The following is a 12547-nucleotide window of genomic DNA, read 5'->3' on the forward strand; positions in this document are numbered from 1 at the left end:
TACGTCCATTTTGTGAGAGAGGGGGAGTGTTTCCTTCACCTGCCCTGCGGGTGAATTCCTGTGGGATTCTTCCCCGAATCCCCGTCCAAAAGTCCTTTCCCACGGGTCTCCTCGGAATACTTTTTCCTTAGCTAGCAAGGAGCAGCTCTCGTCCCTGCACACATTCACACACACACACCCACACACACACACGTATATATTTTCATGCCTTTACCCCCAACCCCCTTTGGACCCAACCCCTGGTCTTCCTTCAAAGCCTCAAACAGTCATGCATCCATCCCCCCCCCTCCATCGCCCTTGCTCCCCCCACCCCATCCCACTTAGAGACCCTCCATTTGCCTCCATTTCCTGTTGCATCTAGTGGGGTTGCTTGACTCATATACATATATACTGGGTTGTGTATTGTATATTTGCTTTCCCCCCTCCCTCCCCCCCGGAATGACCTCCTGGCGGCTCTATCTGTGGCGTGGCGGGGTTGATGGCGGGGACCACCTCTCCCACCCCCACCCCTTTTAGCTGATAAAGGGATGGATAGGATGAGAAGGAAGGAGGGAGGGAAGAAAAGAAGGAAGGCGGGGAGGGAAAGGAAAGAAGAATGGGATTGGTAGGAAGAAAGGGAAGAAAGGAAAGGAAGATAGAAGAAGGAAAAGAAAGGAAGATAGAAGTAGCAAAGGAAGATAGAAGAAGGAAAGGAAATTAGAAGGAGGAAGGGGAAGGGAAAGGAAAGGAAGATAGAAGAAGGAAAGGAAAGATAGAAGAAGGAAAGGAAAGGAAGATAGAAGGAAGGAAAAAAAAGATAGAAGAAAGAAAGGAAAGGAAAATAGAAGAAGGGAAGGGAAGATAGAAGGAAAGGAAAAGAAGATAGAAGAAAGAAAGGAAAGGAAAATAGAAAAAGGACAGGAAGATAGAAGAAGGAAAGGAAAGGAAGATAGAAGGAAAGGAAAAGAAGATAGAAGAAAGAAAGGAAAGGAAAATAGAAGAAGGAGAGGAAGATAGAAGAAGGAAAGGAAAGGAAGATGAAAGGAAAAGAAGATAGGAGGAGGAAAGGAAAATAGAAGGAGGAAAAGAATATAGAAGAAGGAAAGGAAAGGAAGATAGAAGGAAAAGAAGATAGAAGAAAGAAAGGAAAGGAAAATAGAAGAAGGAAAGGAAGATAGAAGAAGGAAAGGAAAGGAAACTAGAAGAAGGAAAGGAAGATAGAAGAAGGAAAGGAAGATAGAAGGAAAGGAAAAGAAGATAGAAGGAGGAAAGGAAAATAGAAGGAAAGGAAAAGAATATAGAAGAAGGAAAGGAAAGGAAAAGAAAGGAAAGACGTAGCCCCGACAATTACTAGCTGCAGTTGGGCAACATCACTGGATAGTCTGGGGTGGTTGGTGGGGCCTGCTGCAGATTTCATCTGCCAACCCGCTTCTTCACCCCTTTTCCCCTCCTCTCATTCTACCCCCCCCTCCTTTCCCTCCCAAACCCCCCGTTTTCTCTCCTTGGTTTGGACTTTGGCTTCTCCCTGGCTTGATTTTATTTTTCTCCCCCTCCCCCAGCCTAACCACTCCGGGCTCCAGGGCCTCCACCGCCTCCGCCTCCGCCGCCGTGAGCTCCGCGCGCCCGCGACAGCACCAGAAATCCATGTCCGCCTCGGTGCACCCCTCCAAGCCCACGCTGCCCCCCACCGACAATCACTGCGAGGCCCAGCGACCTAGGCAAGTGGGCAGCTGTGGGCACCTGGGGGGTCTTTCCTTCCCTCCTTCTTTGCTTCCTGCCCTCCAGGTCTCTCCAGCTGCCCCCCTTGGTTTCATTGTTCTGCGTCCCTTCCTGGCCCCAGAGCCATAACCCTTGCAGGGGGGGGGAGGGCTGCCTGGAGGGGATCGGGGCAGAAGAGGTTGCGGGGTTCTGTCCTGAGACCTGGGAGCTCATCCTGTTGGGTGGGTTCCCCCCTATTTTTTAGGCAGGGGTCCCCAAACTTGGCCAACTTTAAGACTTGTGGACGTTCTCCCAGTCACCATATTGGAGTGGCAAAGCTTTGAATGACCACTAGAGGGCAGCAAAGAGATGTGCATCTCTTTGCTGCCCTCTAGTGGACATTTCAGCAAGTTGGGTTCCCAGAATTCTCATGACTGGCTGGAGAATTCTGGGACTTGAAGTCCACAAGTCCTAAAAGTTGGACAAGTTTGGAGACCTCTCTGGCCTAAAGGCTGGAAGGGGGGAAACATGGTTTCATGGCATCTTTCCTCAACATGCCCTCCACCTCTTCATGGCCCTGGGTCTCCGGGTTCCAATTGGCTTATGATCCTGGCTCGTTTGGGACCCACCGGCCAGGACAATGTTGGTGATTCCTGCTGGGTTTGCTTCCCCCTCTCCATGCCCGGGACAAAGGGAATCCATTTTGTAGGTAGTTCTCTACTTGCGAAGGCAAGTGGGACCATAACGCCTTCCGTCACCAAGCAGTGGAGTCACTAAGTGAAACATCGGCTGACAACTCCTTATTTCACAGTCTTTTGGGCCTCGGTAGTTAAGTCAATCCAGCTACCCCACCGTCAGGGTAGAAGCCTCCTGTCAACTCAAAAATATTTCTCTGGTCTTTTAGAGTTGTCAGCAGAAAGGGAGTGGGGGAAGCAGTGCATTCCTTAAATGCTTCAGATAATTGCTAGGCAGCCGAAGCTGTTGGCGCACAAGTTTATTACTGGAGAGCATGATTGATGACTCTTGGCTATAGATGTGTTCCATTGGAGAATATAGATCCAGGGGGTGGGAGGAAGACCAGGGTCAAAGGGGAAATGAATGATGAGTCTCAAGAGTCAGCTGCACCCAGGTAGCACCGGCATTGTTCACTCCTAATAAATAATTTATTTTTTAACTCTGAGAGATGCGGCTAGAGACTCAAGATTTGAATGGGGGTGAATTGTCGGAGCCCTGACACCTCCTCCATCTTCATCCTTGGGGGAGAAACCCCTGGGATGCCATCTAAAAATGGCTTGTCAGGCCTGACCCAATGGATCGGCTCTCCGCTCACCCCCTCCCCAGGGACCCCAAACCAGCATGCGTGGGTAGGACGTGGCTTCTCTCTCCCTTCGCCACCCACACCTCCCAAGTCAGCGGAGGGGCGGAGGGTCTCTCCGTCTGGCCTCCCCTGACTGACCTCCTCCTCCTCTTTCCCCACAGCACAGCCCCCAGCGGGCTCCTGTGGCCTCCCCCTCCGCCCACAACATCAGCAGCGCCCTCCCCGAGCGCACCAACTTCCCACGAGGCATCCAGAGCCGCAGCACTTTCCACGCCGGGCAGCTCCGGCCGGTCCGGGACCAGCAGAACCTCTCTTACGGACTGACCCCCGCCTCGCCTTCGGGCAACAGCCAAGGCCGGAGAGGGGCTTCGGGCAGCCTCTTCAGCAAGTTCACCTCCAAGTTCGTACGCAGGTGAGCCGGGGAAGGACGAGAGCACTGCATCCGGGGTGGCGTGACTGCATGGAGGCGGGGGGGCAGGGTGAGGGTGAGATGGGACAGACATGCCCTGTTTCTCCTCCCCTATCAGAAACGTCCCTGCTCTTCCCGGGGGCTCCGAGGGGCGCATGCTGGCTGATTCTTTGTGTGTGTCGGACCCCGCTGCCCCTCCCTCTCTCCCTCCCCTCCCACAGATCCCCACCACGAGGCCACAGCGCCCACAGTCCGCTGTCTGCTGCGGTGGCGGAGTGGTTAAGAGTGCAGTACTGCAGGCGACTTCTGCTGACTGCCGGCTGCCTACAGTTGGGCAGTTTGAGTCTCACCGGGCTCAAGGTGGACTCAGCCTTCCTTCCTTCCAAGGTTGGTCCAATGAGGACCCCAACTGTTGGGGGCAAGAGGCTGACTCTTGTCAACCGCTTAGAGAGGGCTGTGAAGCACTATAAAGCGGTATATAAGTCTAAGAGCCTCGGTGGCGCAGTGGTTAGAAGTGCAGTACTGTGAGCTACTCCTACTGCAATTGGGCAGATCGAATCCCACCAGGCTCAAGGTGGACTCAGCCTTCCGTCCTTCCGAGGTGGGCAAAGGAAGACACAGATATGCTGACTCTTGCTTTGAGAGGGCTGTAAAAGCACGATAAAGCGGTATATAATAGTGCTATTGCTATAAGGTGCTAGTGCTATTGGTCCACACTCAGATAACACACACTCCAGGTGGTGCCAAGAATCCAAAGCTGCCACCAGCTCTTTTAAGGGGAGGAGGTGAGCTCACCCAGCTTTCAGATGCCCCCAGGGCTCCACGGGGCTGGGGCACAACCTCTCCCTAGCAAGATCCAGAAAGGGGGCCCTCAGCAGGCAAGCCAGCCCCATCCCCAAGTGGGTCTGGGATGCAAGAACAGCCTAGAAATCTCCCCTCCCCCCAAAAGAGGAGACTTTATTTGGAGTAACACCGCTGGGGAATAACAAGCTATCATTCAGGGTGGCTTAGCCAGCATTGTCACTGCAAAGCCCAGGATGGAGTGGGTGGGGTGGCTCCTGATCACAGGACCCCTGTAGTACTAAGAATAACAAGAGTTGGAAGGAAGGGGGACGCGGTGGCTCAGGGGCTAAGACGCTGAGCTTGTCGATCAGGAAGGTCAGCAGTTCGGCGGTTCGAATCCCTAGCGCCGCGGAACGGAGTGAGCTCCCGTTCCTTGTCCCAGCTTCTGCCAACCTAGCAGTTCAAAACCATGTAAAAAAACAACAACCTTGGTTTTCTCAACCTTGGGCCCTTTTAGGATGGGCGGACTTCAACTCCCAGAATTCTCCTTCCACCTTCTGCTCTGTTCTGCTGGTTCTGATCTCTGCTCTGCCGGCTGGGGAATTCTGGGAGTTGAGGTCCACCCATCTTAAAAAGCATCCAAGGTTGAGAAACACCAAAATAGCCTATTTGGTATTGGAAGAAGGCCCGAAATCAGACAAGGCTGCAAGCCCAAACCACAAACTGTGTGTGTGTGTGTGTGTGTGTGAGAGAGAGAGGCTGTTTTGTAAACCTTCCTCCTCCTTCGCAAGGCCCCAAGAGGGAGGGGAGGGAGTCTGGGAAGGGGGGGGGGGATGACCCACCTCTGTGCAGTCCAACGCCTCCTGTCTCCAGCCCCCCCCCTTTTCTTTTGCTGTGTGTTTTACCTTCCTTCCTGCCCACCCCCTCAACTCACCCCCGTCCTTCTGTGGGTCCTTCCCTGGGCAGCCTCCAGCCAGAGGGGGCTATGGGGCGGGAGAGAGCAGGGGTGACCCCCACTCCCTCTCGCCTTCCGAAAGAGGTGACCAGGGATTTTGGGGAGCCCCACCCACCCAGTTTGAGACACAGGGAGGCTGCTCATCTTTCTGCGTTGGACGGAAGGAATGAAAAACGGGGGGTTGTTCACATCAGCCTCCCTTTCCTCAAAGACACCCCCAGAACAAATCTGGGGAGGGGAGGGAAGAGGGGGGCACCGGCCTATTCCGGGACCCATGGCTTGTTCATTTCACACTTTCACGCTTGCTCATCCACCCACCACTGTGTTTTTTTCCTCCCCCCTCCCTTTTTTTTTACCCCCTCCCCTTCTAGAAATCTGTCTTTCAGGTTTGCCAGAAGGTAGGCGTTCGTCACTCTGGAATTTGTTCTTTTCCCTCCTCTTCCTCCTCCTCCTTCCTCTCATGCAACACTCACCTCCTCCCTGCCAGCTTCTCTCGCTCTCTCTTTCTCTCTCTTTCTCTCGCTCTCTCTTTCTCTCGCGCTCTCTGTCCCCCGTCCCGACCCATGATGGCCAAGGGTGGCTGTGTGTGAACGCAGAGGGCACCCTTAAAGGGACAGTTTGGTAGTGGTGGTGGTCTTATTAGCTTTTGGCCTGCAGGAAGGGAAGCCCACCGGGATGTCGGGGAGGGGCTGTTTCCACTCGGTCCCATCTGGGTCGCCAATAAGTTGTCTGGCGTGGGATTAACCGTACGAGAAGGCTGTCTCTTTAAAGGTGATTCTCCATCTTTGTGGTTTTTGCCTTGGCTGGGCCTCTGCTCTTTCTAACCAGAATCTTCCCCCCCACCCCTCCTTCCCCTCTCCTGCCCCACACTAATCCCTCTTCTCCCTGCATGGTGGCGGTTAGGAGGAGCTGGGCTACATCCCTCTGCTCTGCTTGCTGGACGCGGCCTTGAAGGTTCAGGCTTAGCTTGCGGGAGGTGGGCGAACAGGGATTCAGCCCGTCCAGGAGAACTTCACGGTCCTCCTCGGGGATGAAAATGGAGGCCCTGGGGAGTAGGGGGTTTGCACCCCCAAGGGGGGCTTTTCAAGGGGAAAACAGTGAGTTCACAAAGGTAAATTTACAAGAGCCACTTTGGCCTGGTGGTTAAGTTGCTGGGCTAGGAACCAGGCGCCTGAGAGAGTTCTAGTCCTGCCTCTTAGACGCAGCCAGGTGGCTTTGAGCCAGTTCCTCCCCCTCTCTCTCTCTCTCTCTCAGCCCTCATGGGGTTGTTGTTGGGGATAAAATAGGAGGAGGAAGAATTAGGTACGTTCACCCCCTAAACAGTAAGGAATCTGGGATCAAAATAAAGAGAGAAAACTGGCTTTGGGCTGTCTAGGTAGTCCTTGACGTACAGCCACAACCGAGCCCAAGGTTTCTGCTGCTAAGTGAGACATTACATTCAGTGGGTTTTTTGCCCTGTTTTACGACCTCGCTTGCCACGGTTGTTAAGTGAATCACCGCCATTGTTGTTAATCAGAGGGTTCTTAAGTGAATTTGGCTTCACTCACTGACTTTGCTTGTCAAAAGGTCGAAAAAGGGGATCATGTGACACCCCCCCGGGATTCTGCGACTGTCATAAATTCGAACCAGTGCCGTTGTAACTTCAAACGGTCACTAAATGAACTGTTGTAAGTCGGGGAATTGCCTGTGTAGCGTGCCACAGACAAGCTGGGTCTCATGCTGTAGTTCCCATACGTTTCCTCTCAAATTGGGAGGAAGTTGTGCTGTCAGTTTTCAGCCGTCACTTCTACAGAGTCGTGTGTGCGAGAGCTGCGAGATGCCAGGCTTAAGTAAATGGAATCAAGCCAGCTGCATCCACTTGCATTAACTCCGGTTTAAACAGAAAATAAGCAGAATTGTGTTGTTTTTTTGCTTCAGTAACATCTGCTTCCTGGCAGTCCTTTGCATTCCCCGAAGGAAGGAAGGAAGGAAGGAAGGAAGGAAGGAATAAAGAGGAAGGAAGGAAGAAGGGAGGAAAGGAAGAAGGAGGGAAGGAAGAAAAGAAAAGAAAAAGAAAGAAGGAAGGGATAAAGGGGGAGGGAGAGAAGGAAGAAAAGAAGGAAGAAGAAAAAGAAAAAGAGAAAGGGAAAGAAGGAAGAGAGAGGGAAGGAAGGAAGAAAAGGAAGCAAGGAAAAAAGATGGAAGGAAGAAAAGGAAGGAAGGGAAAAAGGGGGAGGGAGAGAAGGAAGAAAAGAAAGAAGAAGAAGAAAAGAGAAAGGAAGGAAGGAAGAGAAGGAAGGAAGAGGGAAGGAAGAAAAGGAAGGAAGGAAGGAAGGGATAAAGGGGGAGGGAGAGAAGGAAGAAAAGAAAGAAGAAGAAAAAGAAAAAAGAGAAAGGAGGGAAGGAAGGAAGAAAAAAAAGAGAAAGAAAGATAGATCCTTTTTTATTCAACCTTCAACTTTCCAACCTGGTACAGCAACAGTGTTGACCTACAAAATTGACCCAGAGTCCTTCTCTTGGAGCAGAGCTGGGCAGAATAGAGAATGCGTATGTGTGAATTCCACACACCCCACCCCCACCCACCCCCAAAAAGAGGGGAGGGGTGTTACAAGATAGCCCGCCCCCTTCTCAACCTGCAACCCTCTGCTGAGAGAAACAGGGTCCCAAGGGCTCTGGAGTTGCCTTGCTTTGCCCTTTTGCACAGGGAGGGTGCGATGCTCGCGCATGAGAGCGCCTCCTGAAAGGGACGGGCAGAGGGAAAGGGCCCCCCCTTTCAAGGCGCATGGGCCCAGAAGGGTTAGGAGCACCCCAGCACGCTGGGCCACGGTTGCCCCCAAAAGGAGCTTTTTGCAAAAGGCAGCTGGACTTTCTTGGGCTTTAAAAGCGTTTTGCTTCTCACCCAAGAAGCTTTTTCTGTTCTTCCTGGAGGAAGGAAGGAAGAGAAAGGAAGAAAAATGGACAGAAGGGAAAAGAAAAAGGAACAGAAGGAAGGAAAGAGGAAACAGAAAAAAAAAGAAGGAAGGAAGGAAAAAGAAAGATTAGGAAGAGAAGGAAGGAAAAAGGAAAGAAGGAAGCAAAAAGGAAGGAAGAGAAAGGAAGGAAAATGGAAAGAAGGAAAAGAAAAAGGAAGAAAAGGAAGGAAAAGAAGGAAAGGAAGGAAGGAAAAAAAGAAAGATTAGGAAGAGAAGAAAGGAAGGAAAAAGGAAAGAAGGAAACAAAAAAGGTAGGAAGAGAAAGGAAGGAAAATAGAAAGAAGGAAAAGAAAAAGGAAGGAAAGAAAAGAGAAAACAAAAAAGAAGGGAAGGAAGGAAAAAAAGAAAGAAAAATTAGGAGGAGAGGGAAGGAAAGAAAAAGAAAAGAAGGAAGCAAAGAAGGAAGGAAGAGAAAGGAAGGAAAATGGAAATAAAGAAAAGGAAGAGAAGGAAGGAAAGAGAGAGAAAAGGAAGGCCACTGAGTCAGGCTGGGTTCGGGGGAGCGTCCCCCTAAACTGGCAGGATCAGAACCAAAGCGAAAGGAGATGAAATGTGGCAGCTTCCCACAAAATGCAGCCGTTTCCCACGTCGGTCATGGCCAAAAAGAGAGACCGATTCAGCCGCGCTGCCTTCGGAGGTTGTGCCGATCTTTCCTTCGGAGAGGCTGGGGGTTGAACCCTTGGCTCTTCAGACCACCCAGTGGGGTTCGTGGCAGACCTCCCTAGCGTCCAGACCAGGAGCCCCCCCACCTCACTCCGCGGCTCAGCCTGTTCCCTGTCCCCTGCTCTTCCTCTTCCTCGCTTTTTGTCCGTGGCTTCTGCTCTTTGGGAATGGATTAGAGAAACGGTGCTTGCACCCAGACAAACAAACCCAAGGCTGACCCTGTAGCTTTTCCCGTCCCATCCCCCAAAGAGGCTGCCTTGGCTGATCCCAGCATGCAAAGCAACCGAGTGGGGCTGCCCGCTCTGCCTGGGGGCCCCACCGCCCCTTAGCCCCCTCCCCTCCCCGCCTTTTGAATACCTCAAAGCCCCCTCCCATGGCTTGGCGAAAACAAAAACCAGGGGCAGGAAGTGCTAACTGGAGGGTGCTGATGGCTTGTCTCCTGCTCTGTTTTTTGAGGAACCCGCATGAGCCCGAAAGCAAAGACCGCGTGGAGACCCTCAGGTGAGACGCAGCCAGGGCTGGCGGGGGCGGCTTCCCACCCACTCGGGTCCACTCGGGTCCGAGTGGGTCCACTCGGTCTGTTTCTCTAGCAGGGCCAGGCTGCTCCTTGGCACCTACCTCCATTCTTACACCTCTTCCTTGCCCTGACCTCTTTCTCTCTCTTTTCCTCCTCCTCCTCCTCCCCCTTTAGTCTAGCATTGATGATGTTACCTAGTTTGGTAATGAAATGTCTGCAAGAAAATAACTACACTCGGAGAGCGCCTCAGAGTCTTCCTCCTCCGCCGCCAGTCTAGCACTGATGATATTACCTTGTAGGGTAATTAAATGTCCGCAAGAAAAGAACCGCGCTCAGAGAACCCCAGGACACCACAATCATCCTCCTCTTCCTCCTCCCACCTCCTCTAGCACTGATGAGGTTACCCAGTTTGGTAATAAAACATCTGCCAGAAAATAACCACCCTTGGAGAACACTAAGGACCTTGCAGTCCTCCTCTTCCTCCTCCAAACCCCCACCTCTAGTCTAGCACTGATGATGTTACCTAGTTGGGTCACGAAACGTCTGCAAGAAAAACGACTCTGCTTAGAGAGCACCAAGGACCCCACAGTTGTTCCTCCTTCTCTTCTAATTCTTTTTCTTTTCATCTCTCCTCTTCCCCCCTCCCCCCAGCTCTTCTGGGTCACGTTCTGGTCACGGATTGGACTGGGGCAGCACACCGGTGCCCGTCTGAGGGGCACGGGGGAGAAGAATTCCTCCTCCCTCCTCACCCTTTTCCCTTTCTCCTCTCCCCTCCCCTCCCCGGCAGGCCTCACATGATGGGTAGCGGCGGTGGCGGGGGCGAGAAAGACCGGGACGAGAACCGGGACGCCAAGCCGCGGTCGCTGCGCTTCACCTGGAGCATGAAGACGACCAGCTCCATGGAGCCCAACGAGATGATGAAGGAGATCCGGAAGGTGCTGGATGCGAACAGTTGCCAGTGCGAGCTGCAGGAAAAGTACATGCTTCTGTGCATGCACGGCTCCCCGGGCCACGAGGCCTTCGTGCAGTGGGAGATGGAAGTCTGCAAACTGCCCCGCCTCTCGCTCAACGGCGTCCGCTTCAAGCGGATATCGGGCACTTCCATGGCCTTCAAGAACATTGCCTCCAAAATCGCCAACGAACTCAAGCTTTACAGGCCAAACCCCTCCCCGGGAGAAAAAGAGGAGGGGGCCTGCGCCTGGCCCGCACATGCGACGGAGGGGAGGTGGGAGTGTCAAGAGGAAAGACGGCCGCGGCTTCCCCAAAAGGGGGTCCCGGGTGCCGGGCCATACAGGCAAAAGGGGGCCGGAGGGGGGCAGGGTGAAAGGGGGAGAAGCCGGGGGTATTTCCCCCCACATGCCTCTCCATCTCCCCCCTTCCCACTGATGGATCTCCATGGAGACAGGGTGCGTGGGATTGTGGTTGGCAGCCACCTAGCTGGTCTCCGTGGCAACAGGAACGGGAGGGTACCCAAGAGCTGTCTGTCTGGATGAGGGAAAGCATCCCTTTTGGTCTCCGTGGCGACCGTGGTACTTTTTTCTTCCTTTTTTTTTTTTTTTTTTTTTTTTTACCCTTCTTCCTCTCTTCCCCCCTCCCTTCACCGCCCCCAGTTTCCTCCTTGTACACAAGACAGGGTTTGCCATGTTACCAAACTGCAACGGGGGGTAGTCTCCCCACCCACCCCTCGGGAATTGGGTTGTGGGGGAGAGGGTCCTTTTAGAGCGGCAGCTGGCAGAAGGCGGTCAGGGATGGTGAAGGGGTGGGGGACCCTTCGCTGGGCATGTTGGCGCAGGACGGTGTGTCCGTCTGCCAACGATGGGAGCCAGGTGCCTCCTTGCTCCCCAGCCAAGGTGTTTCTCTCACCCACCCACCCCACCCCGGCCTGGTCCCTGCAGATGACACAACCCCCCCCCAATACACACACACCGCCAACAAAAGGCCCACACTCCTCCCAAGGATCTTTTATTTTTATTTTTGGCTCTTCCTTGGCTAATTGGGGGTTGAACGGAGGGGGTGCGGTTGTTGAGATGGCACAGCAAACCTGATCCATCCCTCCTTTGTCCCCCTCCCCCCCCCTTACCATGTCCCCCCCTCCCCTTTATACAGGCATGGTGGTAGAAGGTCACTCCCTGGGCTGGTTAGCACCCTGTTTACACACACACACACACACAGCGTCCAACAACGGGGGACGCACCCCAACACCCACCTGTGCAACGGAGTCCGTTTCCTTGTCCTGAATGCTGCATCACTCCACTCCGGGGCGGGGGGCTTAGCCTTCCCTTCCCTGGCATGCCCAAACATTGGGGGAGGGAGACACACCAGAAGCTGGCTGTGGAACAGGCCTGCTTGCGGGGGCAGCACAGCCAGGGGGTTTACACACACACACACACGCATGATCCCACATTCCTTTGGGATGTTCAGGATGGGTTGAAGAGCTTTAGGCCCCGTCACAGGTACGCTGCTGCTGCTGCCCTTGGCTTTCTGGAGAGAGAAGGGGTCTGGGGGGAAATGACCCATGGCTCCTGTTCCTTCCAATCCCCCCCCCCTCCCCAATTTTTATTTCCCTTTCCAAAGCACAAGAGCAAAAAGAAGAAGAAGAAAACAAGGAAAAGGAAAGAAAAGGGAAAAAAAAGACTGGGGCCTGGGTTGCAGCCCCTTTGCCTTCTCTTTGGCTTGGCACTCTCTCTGGGGTTCTTTCGTTGTCACCTTTGCCCCCGCCCCCCTTGAGAATGTATTTTTTGGTCCTGGGGAGGGGGCTCTGCATCCCCTTCACTGACACACACACACATGTACACGCCTGGTTTGTATATAACTGTACTGATACCTCGGTTTTTGTGAGTGGTTATTTTTTTGGGGGGGTTTAATTTCTCATCACAACATTGCCTTTTTTTAAAAAAGAAAGAAGATCATGTCCTTTTGGGGAGGGGAGGTCATCTCTTCCCCTCCCCTCCTTCCCTTCTCTCTCTTTCTTTCTCTCTCTCTCTCTTTTCTCTCTCTAAGGATGCTGCCGTTTGATGTAGTTTTACAGGTTCTAGATTAAAACTTTCCAGAAAGCACCTCTCTAGCGTCAAGATTCCTATTTTTGGTTCCACGTTTGCTCCCACCCCACTTGAGGTCCCCATCCCAACTTGACCCAAGGGACAGAAGTTTGGGCAGCCCAGCCCACCCAATCCCCCCACCCCCCAGGACTTGGGGACCAGCAATCTTTCCTGGGGGGGGGGGGAAGCACACTCCTTCCTGCTCCAGCCAGAGAACCTGTCACACCTCTGGGAAG

The 12547-nt window shown here is 53.2% G+C and overlaps 1 protein-coding gene across 1 annotated transcript in view; it reads left to right on the plus strand.

Moving 5' to 3' along the window:
* The window catches only part of MARK2 (microtubule affinity regulating kinase 2), a 51905-nt gene extending 39576 nt beyond the window's left edge, over positions 1 to 12329 (plus strand). The window contains exons 15-19 of the mRNA XM_087943220.1: positions 1539 to 1701; positions 3157 to 3407; positions 5514 to 5540; positions 9213 to 9257; positions 10061 to 12329. Of these exons, the coding sequence (XP_087799346.1) occupies positions 1539 to 1701; positions 3157 to 3407; positions 5514 to 5540; positions 9213 to 9257; positions 10061 to 10766 (1192 nt within the window). The 3' untranslated portion in view covers positions 10767 to 12329. The remainder of the gene's footprint in view (positions 1 to 1538; positions 1702 to 3156; positions 3408 to 5513; positions 5541 to 9212; positions 9258 to 10060) is intronic.
* Positions 12330 to 12547: the final 218 nt, after the last annotated feature.

The sequence above is a fragment of the Notechis scutatus genome, chromosome 14 (assembly GCF_049901735.1).
Source record: "Notechis scutatus isolate UNSWTSFEM ecotype Mainland chromosome 14, rNotScu1.2, whole genome shotgun sequence".
Lineage (NCBI taxonomy): Eukaryota > Metazoa > Chordata > Lepidosauria > Squamata > Elapidae > Notechis > Notechis scutatus.